General features: G+C 44.3%; 1 protein-coding gene across 1 annotated transcript in view; it reads left to right on the top strand.

Moving 5' to 3' along the window:
- ush2a (Usher syndrome 2A (autosomal recessive, mild)) overlaps positions 1-21,725 on the top strand; it is a 1,183,552-nt gene that overhangs the window by 1,072,706 nt on the left and 89,121 nt on the right. The window contains exon 66 of the mRNA XM_078556364.1: positions 3,096-4,618. Within this exon, the coding sequence (XP_078412490.1) occupies positions 3,096-4,618 (1,523 nt within the window). The remainder of the gene's footprint in view (positions 1-3,095; positions 4,619-21,725) is intronic.

Here is a 21,725-nt window from a genome sequence, read left to right as displayed (position 1 = left end):
GGGGTAGCTGGAGTGAGGTCAAGCTGCCCTGCACTCCTCTCATGTACATACTGTAGGAGGCCAACTATGGCATCACTGATGGAGTTCAGCCCACGCAGAAGTGCAAGAGCGATGCCCTAGACCAAGGTCTCCATGGTGGCCCCATCCTACCAGTGTTGATCTTGGCGTGTTGACATCCTGGCACGATCATCTCAGCCTGAAGGCAGACAGACTCCTCCATCACACCTTGTAGTCTGAGGAGTGCAACAGACATCCCTTCCTGATGTCCTCAAGCTTGCCTTTGCAGCTCCAGCAACTGAGGTATGACCGAGTCCCTAGGCTCATCATCTGACTCGGATTCAGCAGATTTCTTGCCTCCAGGGGTCCTCCAAGCATCAGAGACCTGGGAAGTCCCTGCTGCCGCCTGCTGTGGATCAGAAAGTGTAATGTGCTCACCAGATTATGATCCCTAGGTCCCTAATTCTAAAGCTAGGTCCCACCGAGGTGTGTGTCTCTGTGCTGGTGGAGGGTGTGGGTGAGCGTTGTGAAGGCTCTTCAATGAATGTGCCTTCAGATTCCTCTTCAGAGGTTTCTTCCGGGTTTGATTGGAAGCCTTGGGTCATGGACTCTGTCGGCTGTTTCCCAGATGTGCCTGTGAAAGCAAGGGGAGACAATTAGTGCATGACTGTGGCCTATGAAACAGGACACATCAGTCACGGCATGGCTGCCTGATGGATGTTGCACTGCTGGATCCTCACTTGGTAGAGCACCACCAACTTCACTGTCAGCACAGAAATGGTCCAGATCCTCACTGGCCAGCTGGATGGTTCTGTATTCAAAGCCCGTGAGGACCTTGATTTAAGGCATTCCTCTACCAGTCTGCAACTTCTCCCTGTTGTTGTGTGCCAGCCTGTCCTGCATGAATAGAGATGGAGACAGTGTAACCAGGATGCTTGCCAGGCCAGATGTTAAGTATGCCTGGCATGTGTGTATGGTGAGTGGTCCCACAGATAGGATGAGGACAATGAAGATGTGTATATGAGGGTGAATGGTGATGTCCCTTGAACCGACAGTGAGTGAGATCCCTGTGGTTGTGTGATGGGTTTTTGAGTGTGTGAGTTGAGAGTAATGAGAAGAGTGACTTACCCTGGCAGAACGGAGGAGATCATTCATCCTCTTGCAGCACTGGGTGGCTGTCCTCTTTTGTAGGGCGTTGGCACTGCCTCCCAAGCCCGACTGGTGATGTTGCTGCCCATTCTGCGGCCAGATCAGGGATAATGGACATTTCTAAAGCATCCAAAAGGTGCTCGAGGAACACGCTAATAAACCTGGTTGTGCAGTTTTCTTGCCTTTCAGGCCCATGTCTTCCATGCAACAGTCCTGGGCTGGAAGCACTGAGAGGTGTGCGCACGGCTGCACTTTAAATATGGGGTCCAGCTTGACGAAGCGGTAAACTAATGTCGTGGTGGCGACTGAGATCCCGCCTGCCATTGAAACTGCGTGTTTCCTGGGAATGAATAATTTATGTGGTGGGATTGGGATGATATGGCGTAAGAAGCCGCCATTGTGACCAGCTAGTAAAACATCCTTCCTGCTGCCCGCTGCAGCACTTAGTGCAAAGCTGGGACGATTCTGCCCAACATTTTAGGCTTTTTGGTACTAAGATAGAAAATGCTGGGAACACTCAGCAAGTCAAGCAGCATTTGTGGAGACAGCAGATGAGTTACTGTTTTACTGAAGCTGCTTAGATAACCCAGAATGTTTACTCATCTGTTCACTGCACTGACGCTGCCTGACTTGCTCAGTGTCTCCACAATCCTGGGTTTTATTTCAAATTTCCAGCATCAGCAGCTTTTTGCTTTGTTACTTTTGGCCACATGTTTTCCCATTCATCAGACATTCAACTGAAATATCATCATTATTTTTTTAAATTACCACTGTAAGCTTTGGGAAGGAGATAGAGGCCTGGATTTTTCCCTCTTCGGGAGCGCTTGATTGGCGGGCCTGGGAGTGGCTGGGAAACGGGCCCCCGACCACAATCTGCCCCCGACCACAATTTCACGCTGGCTTGCCAGTGTGAAACGCGTGCTGTGAAGCTCAGCGGTGCCGGGGTGGGGGCAGGAAGAGGGCGGTGGTGATGTTACTGCGGGAGCGGGTGAGTGCTTCAAGAGAGCTCCCTGAAGACAGGCAGCTGCCTCAGGAAGCTGCAGACCTGCAAATAATGAAATAAAGCACCAAAAAGCTGCAAAGAAATGTCCGTGCATCACAAGTAAGCATCTGAAAGCATACCTCATTAAAAATGGCTGTCCTCAGATATTTCTTTTTATTTTATCTCCTAACGGAGATTTCATCCCGCCCTTGGATGAGGTTTTATGAAAAACGTAAAGGCCGCCTGGCCAATTCGCCCATCCGCCAACTGTAAGGTTGGATGGGCCACCAAAAATTGCACACAATTGTGCAGTTAACGGGCTTAATTGCCTAATTAATTGTCGGCGGGTGCGCTTCCAACTTTTGAGCACGCCCTCCAAGCAAAATGTCGCGCAAGTGGACAATGATATCAGGACACTCGCCCGACATCATCTCACCCGATTTTATGCCCGATCAGGCTGGGCACGCGCCCGCGGAACATAAAATCCTGCCAAGAGTGAAACTGGTCTGCAGATGTAATGTGAACGAGCGGTAAAGAATTGGCGGATTGTGTTGAAATAAGTAAATTGAGTGAGGTGTTAAACAGGATACCAGTTTGCTTTTGCACTATTGCCAAGGAGCAATTTTACTCCCTTCTCTTTCCCGAGGGGTCAACAGTGTAAAATGTGTTGTAGACGAATAACACTGGGGTCTCATTTAGACTCCCTGTTGGAATCCTATTCCCAACTGTCAGTCAAACTCAATTTTTATCGATGGTTAAATCATAATAGCTCTTTGCAAGTTATTAATTTGAGAACTTTGTGTTGCCTTCTTCGTGTTAAAGGATGGTAATAGGGGTGGGAAGTAACAGTGGGGATTTCAAGGAAAGCAGTGAAATCTGAGTCCAGTGAGATTTTTTGTATTGTTCTACACAGAAAAAAAGATTCTAAGCTTGCAACTAATATTGCCACAATTAATTTGTTTTTCAGACATACAATATTTATAGTGATGGCAATTTGGAGTACAGTGGTTTGTTCCGTCAGTTCTTGTTTAGACGCCTGGAGCCTTACACAGTCTACACACTCATGCTTGAAGCTTGCACAAAGGCAGGCTGCACACATCTTCCACCACAAGAAATCAGGACAGATGAAGCACTGCCAACCTCTCAGCCTGCACCTACTATTCAGTCAGTGAATGCAACACAGATTGAACTGAGGTGGATTAAGCCACTTAGTGCAAATGGAAAAATAATACAGTATGACGTGTTTCGTAAAAGCAATAGACAAACTGCAAGCTACAATGAAAAAAGAGAACTACTGATAGATGAAGAAGTTGTGTTCAGAGAATATGAGACAGGCAAAGATGAATATTTATTCATTGATAGCAATTTAGTACCATGGACGAGGTATGAGTATAAAGTACGTTGTTGGAATTCTGTTGGACATGCAAACAGCCCGTGGGTGGTTGTGAAAACCAGCCAGGATGCACCTACTGGCCTTTCCGCTCCTGGGGTTCAACATGTACCAGATAATCCTCATAAACTAGTAATTTCTTGGTCTCCTCCAGAAAAAATCAATGGTGTTCTCCAGTCCTACAGACTACAAAGGAATAAACGCACTTTCCGTTTCAGTTTTGATGCTCTAACATTTAATCATACAGATGAAGGCCTGCTTGCATACACAGAGTACAGCTATGCAGTGATTGCTTGTACAGTGGGAGGCTGCTGCACCAGTAAAGCTACTAAAATACAAACACTTGAAACGGCTCCAGCTTTTGTGAACCCTCCAATACTTCAGACTATTAGTGCAACACAGATGAATGCTTCATGGATAGCATCAATGATGCAAACTGGAAAGATTTCTGAGTATAGATTACTTGTTAATAATGAACAGACCTACTCTGGACAGGGGCTAACTACTGTAGTTTCTGGTCTAAAACCATACACACAGTACTCTTTCAACTTAATTGCCTGCACTAATGGTGGCTGTACTTCCAGCTCATCTGTAAATAGTCGGACAATGGAAGCACCACCATCTAATATGGTAAAACCCAAGTTACAGGTCACAGGATCAGAATCTATTGAAGTTACATGGGAAGAACCAAAAAATCCCAATGGACAGATCAGAAACTATGAACTAAGGCGCGATGGGATGCTCATTTATACAGGCCTAGAAACTCGATATCATGACTTCACTCTGACACCAGGGGTAGAGTACAGCTACACTGTTGCTGCCAATAATAGCCAAGGAAGTGCCATCAGCCCTCTTTCCAAAGCCAGGACTAATCCTTCAGCTCCTTCTGGAATGGCTCCTCCGAAATTACGTGCATGGACCTCTAGTGACATCTTAGTAAATTGGCAACCACCTGCTCAGACCAATGGAGTGATTGTAAACTATACAATATTCTGTCGTGACCTTACTACAACTGATGTTAAAGCTTTCACGTTTTCCCCACCTGACACCTCCTATATGAATCAATCTTTCAAGTTAACAGGACAAAAACCATATTCGAGGTATGTGGTAATAACACTGTTAATCTTTGCAATCTATGTAATGTTTGTTATCAAGGTCAAACAAGTAAGCCTGCAGATTAATTAAACTATACATGAAAGTAAACAAATGGAGACAGTATTATCATATGAAATGAGGGAAAGACAATACAGAAAATACCTGTACATAAAACTATGCCAACAAAAAGAGTTGAAGACATATAACTCTATATAAGTAAAAAAAACTTTAAACGGTTTGAAAGTATTCTCAACTAATTATAAACATTCAAGACAACATTTTGCAAAGAGCACAATCTATGAAACAAAACTGCTAAAAGCAGATTTTTGAGTACTTCAGTTAAAAATAATAGCTTTCTGATTCTGGTTCATTCCAGAGCAAAGGTTCAGGTAAGAGGTACTTGTACAAAACACAGCTAAGCCGGCATTTACTGATGCACAATCCACCACAACAAACATTTGTTATATAAAGATTCATTCTATACACCATTGACTAGATAATTTAGAAATGTAAGCTTGGGAATTCTAGTTTGTGGGCAAAATGGGGAGAAATAGTGCAATGCATTGTTGCAATAATGACTGCTATCAAATACAATTTACTCCAGATATTTAAGGTTTGCATGTTTCAACTATTAATTTCGAGCTCCTAACTGCACAACGTGTATCCCTGTGGAGCATTCACAACAATTCCACAACTGCTGCTGTTTTAAAGAGCTGCAGCTACTATTCAAATGTTGGCACTCTCACTTTCAACAGAAAATAAATGGTTTGGGCTGGAAAATTTCTAGACAGTGAAGGATTCTGGACCTTGCGCCACCAAATTTACAGCAGCAAATTTCCACTTGCCTGGATGAGTGCAGTTTCAGCAACACTCAAGAAGCTCGACACCATCCAGGAGAAAGCAGGCTGCTTGACATCCACCACCGTAAACATTCACTCCCTCCACCACCAACACATAGTGGCAGCAGTGTGTACCATCTATAAAATGTAATGCAGCAACTCACCAAGGTTTCTTCGACGCATCTTCCAAACCCATGACCACTACCACTTGGAAGGACAAGGGCAGCAGACACATGGGAACACCACCACCTGCAAGTTCCCCTCAAAGTCATGCACCATCCTGACTTGGAACTATATCACTGTTCCATCATTGTTGCTGGGTCAAACTCCTGGAACTCCCTAACTGAACTATGGGTGCACCTACACCATAGGGACTACAGCAGTTCAAGAAGATGGCTCACCTCCACCTTCTGAAGTGCAATTAAGGATGGGAAATAAATGCTGGCCTAGCCAGCAATGCCCACATCCCATGAAAGAATAAAAGAAATATTTACAGCTGTGAAGTGATACCTCAAACTGCAGATGGTGAGAAGAATAGTCCCCTCTGTCCTATGCCCCCATAGAAGACACTAGTGCAATAAATCTGACACCTAACATGCTGAATGCTGCCACAACACCCAGAAGACATAATTCATAATGCAAAAATAATTGCAGACTTGACCAAACTGCTGAAGTTAAGTTCCTGAACTGCTTTCTATGCCAAGTAGCTGCCCCAAATATGAATGTCACAAAGCATTTCCAGTTAACCTGTTACTGTTTTATTCTGCCTACCCCACTCAATCAGACAAACTTACAGCCTTTAGAATACTTACGATTTATGCTCCTACTGCATAATGACATAAATATGATGGTGGGCACTCTATATTTTGGGCACAGATGCCTGAAGTCTACAATGTGCCTGAAACACCTAGGGCAGGATTTGCTGGCTCTGCCCACCGCTGGGATTGCCTGTCCCACCAAAAGTCAATGAACTTTGAGCTGGGCCACCAAATTTCCCGGGCAGGTCCCACCATGACGGAACCGGAAAATCCCGGCCCTCATGTCCGTAATGCAGTGACTGTAAGGAGTAATGGGTGCCTCTGTACTAACTTTGCATTAAATTCCATGAAAATTATGTGGCTTCTCCTGAAGGCAGTTGGTGCACATGAGCAGTAATGTAGCTACATACTGGTCTTTTGAAGAGGAGATGCTGAAACAAAAGAAAGCAATTCAGCTATTGCTGCTGCTGTCCTTACCCATTTCCACATCCCCAATCACCGCCTCCCCCCATCCCCTGCACCCCCCAACCACTCCCCCCTGCCCCCCCCCCCCCCCCCCCCCTGCACACGCGCCACCTCCTACTGCACCTCCATCCTATGTTACAACAGTAACTGCATTTCTGAAATACTTAATTGGCTGTCAAGCCATTTTGGGATGTTCAAAGATTGTGAAAGGCGTTATATAAATGCAAGTTTTTCTTTCTATAAGTTCCCACCTCATGCGGCCACTGCTTCCATTCTACCAGTTCCCATGCTAGGCAACTGCCCAGTGTTCAATGATCAGTCAGTAACCTTCCATTAACAACGTTGTAATCTTAGCGCAGAGCACCAGATAATTAGGGGAATGAGCTGATGTGATGTCTTCTGGCAAGGTCAGTTAATTTGTTTGGAGCTGCTGGTGACTCTAAGCTGGTGAGTAACCACCACCTACAGTCTACTCTAAAAGGGTTTCAAACTGAAAATTCTTTGCATACAACCTCGCTGCATAATGAATGTTAATTTACTGAGAGGTAGGATGAACTGTAGGTTGTGCATTCAATGTAAGCTTGTAACATCTCAACTACTCTGGTGGCAGGACACAGTGGCACATAATGAAATGGAGCATTTTACGTTTGGAGGAGGGGTCAAAAATTTCAAGACCTTGGTTGCTTTCGAGGAGGTCATGCTCAAAATCATCATCATGTATGCCAAGAATACAAGAGATAGTGTTACCAGAGGAACCATCTCCCCCTCCCCCAAGCTCATTAAGTACATTCCCTGTGTTCTTGTCGCTAAATTGACAATATGGAATGAGAATCGTTTATACCTGCATCTTGCTGTTGACAACATACTATCGCTATAATATGCTTGGAGAAAGTGGTATTTAGAAATATAGTACAAAATGATCAGATCCATATGTTTAAATTTGGCATCCCCTATTTGGTAAGTGTTTACTTTTACAATTGAATTAGAATTTAGGATATATTGAAATGGCCAGAAATAAGGACATCTTCATTTTCAGTATTTAACTGAAAGGGTTTTTAAAACATGGGCCAGTTTCCTGTCATTTGAGAAACACGTGAAAAGGCCCATTTTGAGTTAAAATTCACAATCCACTAACGAACTTGGAAGAACTCGTGAATAGTCTAGTTCTGGACTCTTCAAACAGGGTAAACAAGGCTGTGTTTACAAGGCTGCCAGGAGAACAACACATGATCCCACCTGATGATTAAGACAAATTAAACTCTCAGAGGATTGAGCTCTCTTTCAGTAAAGCCCAATGCAAACTAGAGGAACAGCACCTCATTTTCTGAACAGACGCCTTAACAGTCTTCCGGACCTAACAATTTCAGATCATGAACTCTCTCCTCCATCTAAACTGCTTTTTTAATCCAGTGTTTGTTTATTTAGTTATGTTGATTTATTTTTATTTATTTATTTTTATTTTATTTTATTCTTTTATTTATTTGTTCATTTTTAAAACCCTTTTCCCAACACCCCTCCCCCCATTGTCACTTATTCCTATGTTGTGCTTTGAGGAGCAACCCTCCAAGAAGGGTGGAGCCCAGTCACTAGGAGGGCAGGAGAGGGGAACAAGGGGCAGGAAGGACACTGAGGCAATACTCTTTCCCTAGGATCTATCGGTGAAAACATAGCTACCTGGAGATGACTGAGAACCAGTGCTGCAGGAAACTGTGACTCTCCAGGCAGATAATCACCTCGCAGCATTGCTTGCCATGCCCTACCTGTGGCCTCAAACCTCTTCACTCCTGGCTTCTTCCAAGTATCAGCTGGGAATCTTGGTGACATCTTGCAATAGCTGCACGCCACTGTAACCCGCAGGTGTCTGATGCCCTATTTTCCAGAGTTGGATAGTACATTCAATTCCTGACAGCTGCAGTGTCGTAGATACAGAGGACAGTGGGTTCCATTGTAACCACTGGATTCCCTGAGGTGCAGGGCATCATCGATTGCACCCATATGGCCATCAATGTACCCACTGACCACCCACTTAGATTCAACAACTGGAAGGACTTCTGTTTCCTCAAGGTTATTGGTCTCCAAACAGAACAAGGATGTTATACAGTTATATTATTCGCAAAGAGCTAATTGCTGTGTGAATATATGTCACTCGGGATGCCACATTCACTGTCACACTGCAGTCATGTGCTGAGTAACAATGGGTAGGATTTTCCCCTCGTCGGGTGGGCGGGCCCGGGAACAGATGCAAAACCAACCGCCGCCTGCGATCAGGCTCTGACTGCAATTTCACGCTGGCTGGCCAATTAACGGCCAACCAGCGTGAAAGGCGGGCTAAGAGTCTCAGCGCTGCTGGGGTGGGAGCGGGAGGAGCGTGAGTGCTGAAGCTGCCTCAGGGTGCTGAAGGATTTTAAAATGAAAAATAAACTTTTTACAATTATATAAACATGTCCCCACATGTGACTCAGTCACATGAAGAGGGATATGTAAAAAAGGATGTTAAAAAAATTTTATTGATTTTTTAGTAACTGTTGGAAACCTCATCCTGCCTGTGAAGCACAAAAAGAATTGATTGGAAAGGACAAGCTCATAATATTGCAGGCTGTTGACACTGCCAGAGGACATGAAGTTGACAGATGAAGATGCTGACTATCCAAATGGCTGACTTTCGTTGAAGTCAAGAGAATGGCAGCAGGGTTGATGCAGTGAAACGCTGACAAAAGAAGGCACACCAGACAGAAAGAAAGATGTGCAAGAGATGTGGACAGCCACATGCATACACAGACACAAGGAAATTTTCCTGCATATGGATCAAATTGCAGAGCTTGAGCAATGACAAATCACTGGGAAAAGATAAGCAGAACAATGAAAGAAGATGTGAGTTATCAAAGACAGCACAGGGTGAACAAGAGGTAAAAGAAACCGAAAACATCCAACTTCTGGAAGATGACGATGAGTTTGAGGACGCAACAGGCATAGGAACCATACAACTGCATTGTCATGCCCAGTAAAGACATGTCATATGATGAATTTTCAGTAAACACTTTTAAAAATTAGACACAAACAAGCTGTTGACTGCCGCAAATCATGGCATTTGGACTACAGACAGTATCAAGTCTCTGGCAAATGTCTAATTAAATATGAACATAGGTGAGAGTACCTCACAGCCATCTGTGGAATTCACAGATTTCATTGTTTAAGGACAGGCCAATACTAAAAACTATGGAGTTTCCAAAATGCCCATCTCCATGTTTCACACTGGATAAAAGGGAAGAACAAAACTCAATGGCCACAATCAACTTCCCATAGTATCACGATGGCATCCCCCATCAAATCAAGACTGGATAGGCCTCAGAAGTGTTAACCCAGTGGTCATGTGATCAAAACTGGGTTCAGGAGAGCACCCTTATATTATCCCAGGACCCAGCAGTTCATCAGAACCATCAGCCATGAGGACCAGATTCTAAGACTAGCTGCAAGTCATTAAGCAGCCAAAGTACTTAACCTGTCCCAGTTTCAAAGCTCACCCAAGAACCAACCTCCCAGATATTCAACTACAAGAAACCCCACAACCTGTACTTTACAAGACACTCAGTTCAACTTTAAATCATCAAATCCATTCAAGAAGCCATAGGCCTGCCACATGGGAGACTGGAAATCATAAATCAGAGAATGAATTAACTGTAATCTGTAAAAGTAACCACCTGTATCCAACCTTTTTGTGTGTTTGTGTGTGTGTGTGTTATGTGTGTGCGTGAGCATGCATGAGACCGAATGTGTGACATTGCATTAATTCAGATCAGTGTGCGCAAGTGAACTTTCTTTATTTTATACTCACGAAAGCTTGCTGCTGAATTATTTAGTTGAAGTATACACTCCAAGGTTAAAAAAGACAAACCTCTTTCCAAACAAAACATACTGATTACATGCAGTAAGAGAACATTTACATTCTGTCCATGACAGCATGAAATGGCTGAATGTGTCAGCTCCCAGTGAAAAGATATTCACATGACCATTCAGATCAGGAAGAGGGTGAGAAATAAGCCCAGAACCATAAACCTGAAGCTGAAGCTTGATATCAAAGCACAGAGTAACAGACTATACCAGAAGATATTTCCAGAAAATTTGAAAAAAAATGGCTACCCAAGAAAAGATACTATGAAACCAAGCAACATCATACTAATGGCTTAGGGGAGACCAGGGATTTGACAGCTAGGAAAATCCCAATCAGAGGGATACACAAAGGAAAATATTTTAACTTCATGTTCTATGTCACTGATATAGATGGTCCTGCTATCCTGTGGTTGAGGAGCTGTGAAAAGCTGCAGCTTATCTCAGCAAACCATGAGATAAAAGATCAAGGTATAAAGATCCATCACCTAGTGAACATAACACCACTAAAGCTGAGTCAAATTAGAGATGAGATCAGCAAAGACGAAGAGACAGAGATGCTCTCTCAGCAGGTGGCCCAGGGTAGGTCTGGTAAGATACAGCAAACACAGCCAGCGATACAATAGTATTGGTCTATTAGAGATGACACCTCACTAGATGATGTTGTTCTGCTAGCCGGATCCAGAATAATCATACCCATAATGATGCAGAAAGAACTTCTTAAGAAGGCACATGAAGGTTACAAGGGATTGGAGAAGTATAAGCTCAGAGCTAGATCAGCATAGCCATCTACAAAGACATTGAAAGAATGATGCCTACATGCAATGTATGCCAGAAGCATCGAAATACACAGCAGAAAGAGGGGATGATAGCTGCTGAAGTACCACCCAGGCCATAGCACACTGTGGAAACTGATTTTTCACACACAATCAAGAATGGTATCTCATAGTTGCAGACTGCTACTCAAAGTTCCCTTTTATGCAAAACGTGAAAGATTTAAGAGCTATAACAATCATCTCACCTGTACGAATTCTGTTCACTGAGCAAGGGAATCCTAAAAGAATGATATTTGACAATGGAACTCAATTCACCCCTTAAGAATTTAAGGGATTCTCTGAACACTGGGTTCAACATCATTACCTCACCACCACATTACCCAAGGGGACGCAGGCTTATAGAAAGAGATGTCCAGATGGTCAAGAGAGCCTTCACGAAATGCTGAGAGACAGAGGAAGAAATGGAAGAAAGAATAGGACAACTCTGCCAAACACGATGCTCCCTCCAAGTGACCAGGAAGAAGTAAAAGGACTCACTGAGATGCAGGTAGAAGGAAGTCAACACTTCAACAGGCATGCTAAATCCCTGCCTGAATTGTTGAAAGAGCAAACTGTACATGTATAGGATCCAATCATGAAAACATGGAATCCAACAAAAGTTGTTGGTAAAGCTGAGACTCCAAGGTCATACAGCATTGAGACTGAAACCAGTAAGTAAATGAGAAAAACAAGTCCATATTCGACCTACACCTGAGCTAGAAAAGCAGAAAAGATTATCAACAGCTCCATTAACATCACTAACCAGCGAGACAACATCAACAGCATCACCAACAAGCGGTGCAGCATCAACATCACTACCAAGAAATAGAACATTAGCAACATCAAGCACGATTCCTATAACATGCACAACATCATCTGTGCAGTCTGTCAACTCATCACTGAGAGCGATGAATGCCAAATCTAAAAGGTGGAGGCACAACATCCTACAACCTAAGTGATACCGTGAATAATATTTTTAGAAAAGAAAACAAGCTACAAAAGACTCTTAAGGTGTTCAGTCTATTTATAAAAGACAATCGTTAATTCTTCTTTAGTTTAGAAAAAAAAGTTAATGCTTGGAACAGTTATATTAATATAGAGACATTATATATTTTTTCAAGAAAGGGAGTTGTTATATAGTTATATCATTTGCAAAGAGCTAGGAACTAATATTATGTGAATATATATCCCAGGATGTTACATTCACTGTCACACTACAGTCATGTGCTGAGTAACAATATATCAGTCTATTAGCCACATGGAGAGATGCAAGAAATAAACTCAATGAAGTTCCAGCATTTTTGAGTCTAAAGTATGTTTATTTCTAATGTATGAAAACCAGAAGACATAACAAAGAATTTCCTCCATGTGTGCACTTCTTTTCTGGCAGCTTTCATGACTCCTGCATCTTCCACCAGTTCAGGCTGCTGCAGTTTTTCATTCCACTCCCTAAATTCCATGGATGTATTGTAGATGACAAGGAATATCCCTTGAAGACATGACTACTCACCCCTCTACCAGAGCCTCACACAGAGGCACAGAGGCCATACAGCCAAAGCCATCTCCTCACTAGGACAACCATTGAGCATCCCATTGGGCTTCTCAAAATATGGTTCCTGTGTCGGGGCTGTTCGGGTGATGCATTACAATTCCATGCTGCAAGGGTGTCATTATGGTGGTCTGCTTCGCTGTCCATAAAATGACCCTCCCGAAAGGTGTGAACCTTGAGACAGTGAGGCCCTCGAAGGAGACAGCTCATTAGTTGAAGAGGAAGAACAGATTGTGGAAGACAAGGAAGGAAAGGAGGAGGAGGGGGAGAATGCAGAACACCGAGATGCTCCAGCTGCACAGGCAAGTGGCCAGGTATGGCACAGGTCCCAAGTGTCCAATCAGGACCCTGTGAATATCATGAATCACCTTATCCAGGAACATTTCAGCTGAGCCCCTCTGTCCCAGAATGAACGGCATTGTATTGTAGGGGTTCCCCTTTTCCCTCAGAGACCCTCCCCAGATTCAAGCTCATGACACCAGATTCACAAGTGTATGGCTTGAATAGAATGACCAGCAAGACAAGTTTCTTCTGATAATTCACAATTGCTTTATTGAATCACCCACAAACCCACAGTACAAAACCCAAAATTTAAAATAACCTATTCCCAGTACCCGACACAAAGTCACCACGACTTGGTTAAAATGTGCAAAAACACAGGCAAAGCACCACATCCTGTCCTGAAACCTTAAGAAAAAAAAACCCTCAGACCAATATCACCAAGATATCGCTGAATCAAGTTACGAGGCACCGCCAATAAACACCAGGTTTTCGCCCCAAACCTTCACAGAACCCTCAGACCAATATCATTACGATCTGGCTGAAACTTAACAATCCCTAACACAGCTGGTCTGATTGGTGTTGACTGTAGGCCTGAGTCAAGGTGACCAAACTCAACCCTTCTTCCGACTGCAACCCAAAAACCTTCAGACCAGTATCAACATGATATGGCTGAAAACACTTACAATCCCCAACACGGCAGGTCTTTCCGGTGAGAACTGTAGGCCTTCAAGCCAGGATGACCCTTCCTGATCCTCCTTCTTGACTGCAGCGCTAAACACTTCGCTCTTGTCCTTTTTATGACGATCCTTATCAAAATATCATGAACACATTTCCTGAGGCCACCCTGCTGGATGGTTAATGCTTATCTCCTTCTTTGATCCTTCAAGTCTGTTCCAGACAGACCTACTCAGTGCTGATGTTGTTTCCACAACTGAAAACAATGAATCCCGCCAAGGTGAGGTATCCCTGGCTGCAAAGCTGATCTTTATGTGAAAGGTTTCTCTCCTTCCGTGACAGGAGTGAATAGGTGTTGTCTAGGGCCATTTGGTTGTGATAATGGCCTCCTTCATTTCTTGATTAGATTACATGATGGTGGTTATCCTGTGATCACTGTTGTGATGATGTCTTCAAAGGACTGGATAAATTCCTGTCCTTTCAATTGTATCAGTTCTGTTGTGATGTTGGAAAGTCTGAGATTAACCCCGGCCCCACAATATAGCCTGCCTCAGTGTGTTTTGTTTTGAGGCTGGGCTTTCATTCACATTGCTTGTGTCTGTGCGGGTTTCAGGGTTCTTCCATCACATTTCATACTGTCCAGTTTCAAGAGATTCCGATCCCACAGTATGGAACCAACTCTGAAGTAACTGTAAAACAAAACAAAAACAGAATTACCTGGAAAAACTCAGCAAGTCTGGCAGCATCGGCGGAGAAGAAATCAGTCAACGTTTCGAGCCTCCATGGCCCTTCGGCAGAACTGCAGCATAGTTTCAACAAGGGAGAAATATAAATTGGTTTAAGGTGGGTGGGGGGCGGGGGGGATGAGACACATTGAGGGTGTGGTGTGAGCAGATAATAATCAAAAGATGTCAGAGACAAAAGGGTCAAAGAGGTGTTGAAGGTGGTGGTCTTTGTCTGAGAAAAGTGCTAATTAAGAATGGAAAACAGGATATTCAAAGTACAGCTCTAGTGGGGGTGGGGTGGAAAGACTAAAGGTTTTAGTTTTAGATTTAAAAATAATGGAAATAGGTGGGGAAAGAAGAATCTATATAAATTATTGAAAAAAAAGCGGGTGGGGGGGAAAAGAAACGGGGTGGGGATGGGGGGAGGGGGAGTTTAAGATCTAAAGTTGTTGAATTCAATATTCAGCCCAGAGGGCTGTAAAGTGCCTAGTCGGAAGATGAGGTGCTGTTCCTCCAGTTTGCGTTGGGCTTCACTGGAACAATGCAGCAAGCCAAGGACAGACATGTTGGCAAGAGAACAGGGAGGAGTGTTAAAATGGCAAGCGACAGGGAGGTTTGGGTCTTTCTTGCGGACAGACCGCAGGTGTTCCGTCCTTGGCTTGCTGCATTGTTCCAGTGAAGCCCAACGCAAACTGGAGGAACAGCACCTCATCTTCCGACTAGGCACTTTACAGCCCTCTGGGCTGAATATTGAATTCAACAACTTTAGATCTTAAACTCCCCCTCCCCCCATCCCCACCCCGTTTCTTTTCCCCCTCCACCCGCTTTTTTTTCAATAATTTATATAGATTCTTCTTTCCCCACCTATTTCCATTATTTTTAAATCTAAAACTAAAACCTTTAGTCTTTCCACCCCACCCCCACTAGAGCTGTACTTTGAATATCCTGTTTTCCATTCTTAATTAGCACTTTTCTCAGACAAAGACCACCACCTTCAACACCTCTTTGACCCTTTTGTCTCTGACATCTTTTGATTATTATCTGCTCACACCACACCCTCAATGTGTCTCATCCCCCCCGCCCCTCACCCACCTTAAACCAATTTATATTTCTCCCTTGTTGAAACTATGCTGCAGTTCTGCCGAAGGGCCATGGAGGCTCGAAACGTTGACTGATTTCTTCTCCGCCGATGCTGCCAGACTTGCTGAGTTTTTCCAGGTAATTCTGTTTTTGTTTTGTTTTGGATTTCCAGCATCCGCAGTAGCTTTTAGCTTTTTGTTTTTATCTCTGAAGTAACTGTGCTGATACATTAATTAAAGACGCAGCCTGGAACATCTAAATTCTCACCCCACCAATGGAAGAAGCACATCTTCCCATAAGTTTTGCCATCACTGTTGAAGAATCCATGATCTCCGACACGATCTCAGTCCTTTTTTTGTCTGACCATCAATAAAAGGAGTTTCATACACATGCCTTTAATTGGCATTATTTACATGGCACTCAGAAAGGAAAAAAACGCAGTTACAGCAAGAAGATATCCTAGTGACCCACTCAGTGCTCCGTGCAATGCTGTGGCCTCTATATTCAGTGACATCAATGCAGTCCTCCCCTTTTGGCTACAGAGATGGAGGCAGCTGCTCACTTGTCATGGCTTGTGCCTGAGGTGCACCTGGCACTTGTCCTTGTCATGGAGGTGCCCATGGGGGCATCTCCAGAGGCTGCTGCACCTGCATCATTGTAGTGACAGCTTCCGTCACTAGCCCATGCCGCGCAAATGATCCCTCAGTCAGAGGGTCTAAGGATGATGAAGGTGCCCCCTGAGGAATGATACCCTCAGCCTCCTTGCTGACATCCTCAGCCCTTGGCAGGTGTTCCGGATAGCTGGGAGCTCTATCTGGGGCAAAATTGGCATCCCCTCCAAACATCTCTGTGCGCCCGCTCCACTGACCATTCAGGGGTACATATTGTGACTTCACCTTGTGAATGTCAGTGTGCAATTCCTGCATGTGCTCCAAATGATGCTGCATGTAGCTCTTCATGACGTCAGCCACTATTTCTATGGAAGAGCTCTTGCACTCAAAGCCCTGAGCTATTGGGATGTACATGAGCTGAATTGACTCCTCCATTTTCTGCCCCTGATTCCGCACTGCCTCAGGGAACTCTGACATGTCGGAGCACATCTGCTGCTGCTGGCCTAGGTAGAGTCCTCTTTCCAATGACTGTAGAGGCCTTGCATCTGAGCCCAGCTGTGTTTGTCCCCAGTCCTTTGAGGAAGTCTGACTGTGACTGCATCTGCTTCCAGCACTTCCTCCTATACACAAATGCTGTGCTGTTCACCCAGTACCACCCTATCTAAATCCACCAAGGTGAGAGTATCTGTGCTGGCGGACAGTGCACACGTAAGGTGTGACAGTATTTCTTCAGATTCTTGCTAGTCATGTTGCACCATGGATGGAGAGGGGCAAGTTCTCGTGGGGTGGATGAACACACCTGTGGGAAACACATGAGAGCCAGTCTTGGAGAGCAGAAGCCTCTGCAGCGCTGAGGTTTCCCAATGCAACTCAGTGTTCAGTATGCTGTCGAAAGGGATCTCCGCTATGAATGCCCATTATGCTAGGACTGACTTCCTCGTGGTCTGTGATCCAGGTTCTGTTCTCCATTACTGTTACAATCTGAAAGTATTGTACCCCTCCATCTGTTTGGCATGATGTGTCCATTTGTCCTACAAGGACATAAGAGAGTGTGATGCGTCTTCTATGACCAATGGCACCTGTTCAAATTGTTGGAGGGTGCATGTTTCATTGCTGGCAGTTTCTCAGCAGCACTAGGGCTCAGGGCCATTCTGAGAGGGTCAGTAAGTGGTCTGTGTTCTCATGTTCAGGAGCAGCATGTGCCCTGAGCTCCTCAGCTGGTGTATCTGCTGGAGGGCAAACACCCAGAAGCCTTTCCCAAGGATTGAGGGTAGCATTCAATTTGCCAGAGCGTATCAGCTCATTAAACTGTTTCCTGCACTGGATCCGTATTCCTCTCATGGCACTTCTGCAGCTGACAGTAGAAACATTGTCCATCCATGCCTGCATGGTCTTCTCCTGCCAACCTCCTGCCCCTCCTTCATGGCCTCCAGAATCACTTCCAGATCCACATCTGAAAAACAAAGTGCTGCTTTCTCCTGCCCTGCCCTTGGTCCCAGGTCTCCGGCTCTCCTGAGAAAGTCAGAGCTCCTTTCAGTTTTCCCCCGGGGGGCGGGTTCAAGTCTTGGAAATGGTCCCTACTTTCATTTCCTGCCCTGCAGCAAAAAATGCGGGCCTTTTTGTGCTCCACATAGCTTACTTTCTCACCTAGCTTTGTATCATTAGCAAACTTGGATATATCACCCTCACTCTCTTCATCAAAATCACTAATATAGATTGTATATAGCGGAGGCCACAGGACTAATCCTTGTGGCATCCCACTAGTTGCAGCCTGCAAACCGGAAAATGACCCATTTATTCTTATTCTCTGTTTTCCATCCTTCAATCAATCCTCTATCTATGCTTAGAAAATTTCCCAACCTCTATGAATCTTTTGCAACAAACTTTTACCCTTTTAGTTACAAGCTCAAAAAGCTCTACTAGATTTGTCAAGCACCCTTTCATAAAACCATGTTGACTCTGCCTAATCATATTATGATGTTTTAAGTGTTATTTACTTCCTCGATAAGGGATTCCAGCAATTCCTGATGACTGATGTCGGGATAACTGGCCTGTAGTTCAATGTATTTACTGTCTCCCTCCTTTCTTGAATAATGGTGTTATATTTGCTAACTTCCAATGTACTGAGACTATTCTCGAATCTATGGATGTTTGGAAGACCATAACCAGTGCATCCATTATTTCTGCAGCGACCTATTTTAAAACCTAAGGATGTAGATCATGAGGTCCAGGGGATTCGTCGGCTTACAGTCTCATTAATTTCTCCAACACTTTTTCTTTACTAATATTAATTACCTTCAGCTCCTAACTCTCACTGGACCCTTGGTTCAGCATTTTTTCCAATTTTTTTTTGTCTTCTACTTTGAAAACAGACACAAATGGCTAAAAATTGGTCTTCCCAACTTCTTGTGTGTGAGGATCACAATTCACACCAGTTGAGGTGGAGGTAGGCAGCATGCAAATTTGGTGCCGCCTCCTCATTTACCTGATTGTAGCTTTGGTCTGAATGGGTCCCATGCTGCTGGCTGCTTGAATGCTCAACAGGGGGCTAAGCAGCATGTGCTAGAAGTATGGAATGCAGCCAGCCTTCTCTTCTTAAGAATGCTTTTGCTACAATTCTAAACATGAGAAATGGAAAGGCAGAGAGAGGCCCCAGGGTCAATAATGCGGCATTGCAGGCCTTAGTGATGAAAGTGGATAGAAGAGATGTCATGGTTCCATGGTGGGGGAATTGGGGATGGTGGTGGCGGTTGGTAGCAGGAGGCCTTCAGGAACCACCCTTAGAAGGGATTGGGAGTAAGTGACCAGGGAGGTCAATTCCCAGTGGATTGGCTCCAAGGACCTGACAGCAGTGCCACAAGAAGTCTAATGATCTCACATGGGTGGTTAGGGTCAGTGAATGCACCTTCACATGACATCCCCTACCCAGTACAACACTCACCTCTCTCACTGCTCAAAGCACCACACCTCCATAATTCACCCATCAGCAGTCCCTGGCACTTGGGATTCATACCTAACATCCAGATACACCACCTCACAAAAACATTCCAGTGATGCTGGTCTTCCATTCAGCTCCTGCTGCTTCCACATACCTCCAGCTATTCAGCCCTTCTCAACTCCCAGTTCACCCTTATCCTGTCGTCTGGCATGATGAGCACACTCCCTACAGACTTTCCCCTTCTGATCTTCTGGTTTTATACACCAAAGAACTGCCACCTGACCAGCCATTGCAGTGCTGGGAGGAGGAGAGAGTGCATCAGCACAGCACTTGATCTGACACTCTCGGCCACCAGCTCATATAACGGCATTGCATATACCTAAGAGGCTAGTAAAGAGTTGAAATCTGCATGTGGTGAGTCGCTAGGCATGAGTGTGTTGCAGCCACATTGGGGGAAAGGATAGATTGTGTGCCAGTACTCTGGAAGGTGAGGTCGCAGACAAGTCCTGCTGCAGAGGATTCAGATGAGAACGTTAATAGGTGAGATACAGAAGAACACTGAGAGACATGCACATTGAGATATTGGGTGCATTGGTAGATATTTCGGACAACTTCATGTTACTACCAAGGTGCATGGGGGAGTCTGGCGCCAGTTTGACATAAGGCATTGCACAGAGCTTTCCCTCTCCACCGCTGCTTACAGACCCAGAAGCAATGCAACTGCAGTCCCCATACCTGTTGCAACCTTTGTGTGGGCAGGTCACTAAATCCTTTGCCCTCACAGTGAGGATGCAGCAACACTACCTTCCAAATCCAGGAGCCTATCACCTCCAAACATACTCCAGGGTACTTCCAATACTTGCAAAAGCACAAATTATTCTAAATCACCTTACCTGCAAGTTGGGTGCCTGGCCCTTTAAATAACCTATGTGCTGGACTCCTCCGGCAGCTGAACGCTTGTCCCTTGATGAGTGACAGGTGAATACATATAATGTATGTGCATGGTTCAAATTTGGAAGTTAAGCATCATATCAGCTGATAGGGCTGAGTGATGCATGACAGCACCAGATCAGATGCTTCCAGCATGTGCAGATCATGCCCAGGCAAGCACCCTCCCCAGCATGGGTGCTGCAAGGGCCACATTGGAAATGCTGCACAAAGCAATAGGAAGGTGTCTCCAGCGGCACCATGGATCCAAATTTCATACACACAATATTTGTTAAACTTCTGTGCCATTTCCTTATTATCTTTAAAGGCAAAACTGGCACATCATAGCTGGGCATATGCTAATCAGATGGTAGACTGGATAACCAGAAACAACTTATTCTACATGATAGGATGTTAGCTATTTGGAAGGGAAGACCTGGAAAATATTGAGAATGTGGAGTTTAGAAGGTTAAAACTTCTGGTGGTGTGATATCAATGATATATTTTATATTGTGAATGGTGTCTATACATATTCATGTTGCAACAGTGGATAATAATATTTGTAATTACATCATATTGCTTAAGTAGATAAGTGTGCTTATGTACATTAAAAATTCCATCCGCTTTCTTCACAAAATAAAAGTCTAGTGATCTACAGGGCACCATTCACCTAAACCCAATTGTCACCACCCCAACTTGAACATATATCCACACTACGATTTTGAGAAGGAATCAAAGGATGAGACATTGAGTAGTGGTGGAAGTTGATGTGAACCAGGTAGTGAACAGTGGAGTTGTAGCATGCTGATTATCCCACTTGAGCTGCATGGCAATCCAATTAGACCTGTACGCCATGAAGGCTAGGCCAACACAAGGTCCAATTTGCAAGATGCTTGTTAGCATACATTGCACAATGGCAAATAGTCTTATTAATTTGGATAAGTGTGCAATTTGCCTGTGAAATTGTAGCAACAACAGTGACATCTCACATGCTGACCTCTGTGCACATATCATAGGCACAGAAGTAGCACCTTTCAGGAATAGTACCACTGCTGCTATAGCTGACTTCAAGAATAAATGTAGGAAAACAAGAGAGAAAATTTCAAGGCAGCATAGATATCCACTATGCTATGCCCACACAAACAACTTGTATCATGAAGAGTTGCTCCTGCATGCCACCCCCACCAACACCCCCCTCCACCCACCCCCAACCAAGTAGTGTTATGCACAAAGTAGCACAAGAACAACCAATTGATGGTTTTGGTGGCTTTCGGCTATCATGTATTCCCTGAACAAGTAACAGATGCCGCCACTGGAAACAATGAGCCTGCAGTATTCCAGCAAAGGCCTCTGGTACTGATACAGGTTTAGTCACAAATGCGGATAGTGACCCTTACGTATCCCATGCAAACACCAGTTTGTTATGCAATCAAACACCAGTTCTACACCATTAACTTCAAGACTGCTTAGCAACAGGGAGACATTCAGAAGACACAATAAGCAAATGTACTGGAAAATCACATTAAGCACATACACCTCTACTATAGCACAATTTAATTAAGT

Source organism: Cetorhinus maximus, chromosome 14, assembly GCF_964194155.1.
Source record: "Cetorhinus maximus chromosome 14, sCetMax3.hap1.1, whole genome shotgun sequence".
NCBI lineage: Eukaryota > Metazoa > Chordata > Chondrichthyes > Lamniformes > Cetorhinidae > Cetorhinus > Cetorhinus maximus.
Note: the sequence above shows the minus strand (reverse complement) of the source record. Positions and strands in the feature narration are given on the sequence as shown.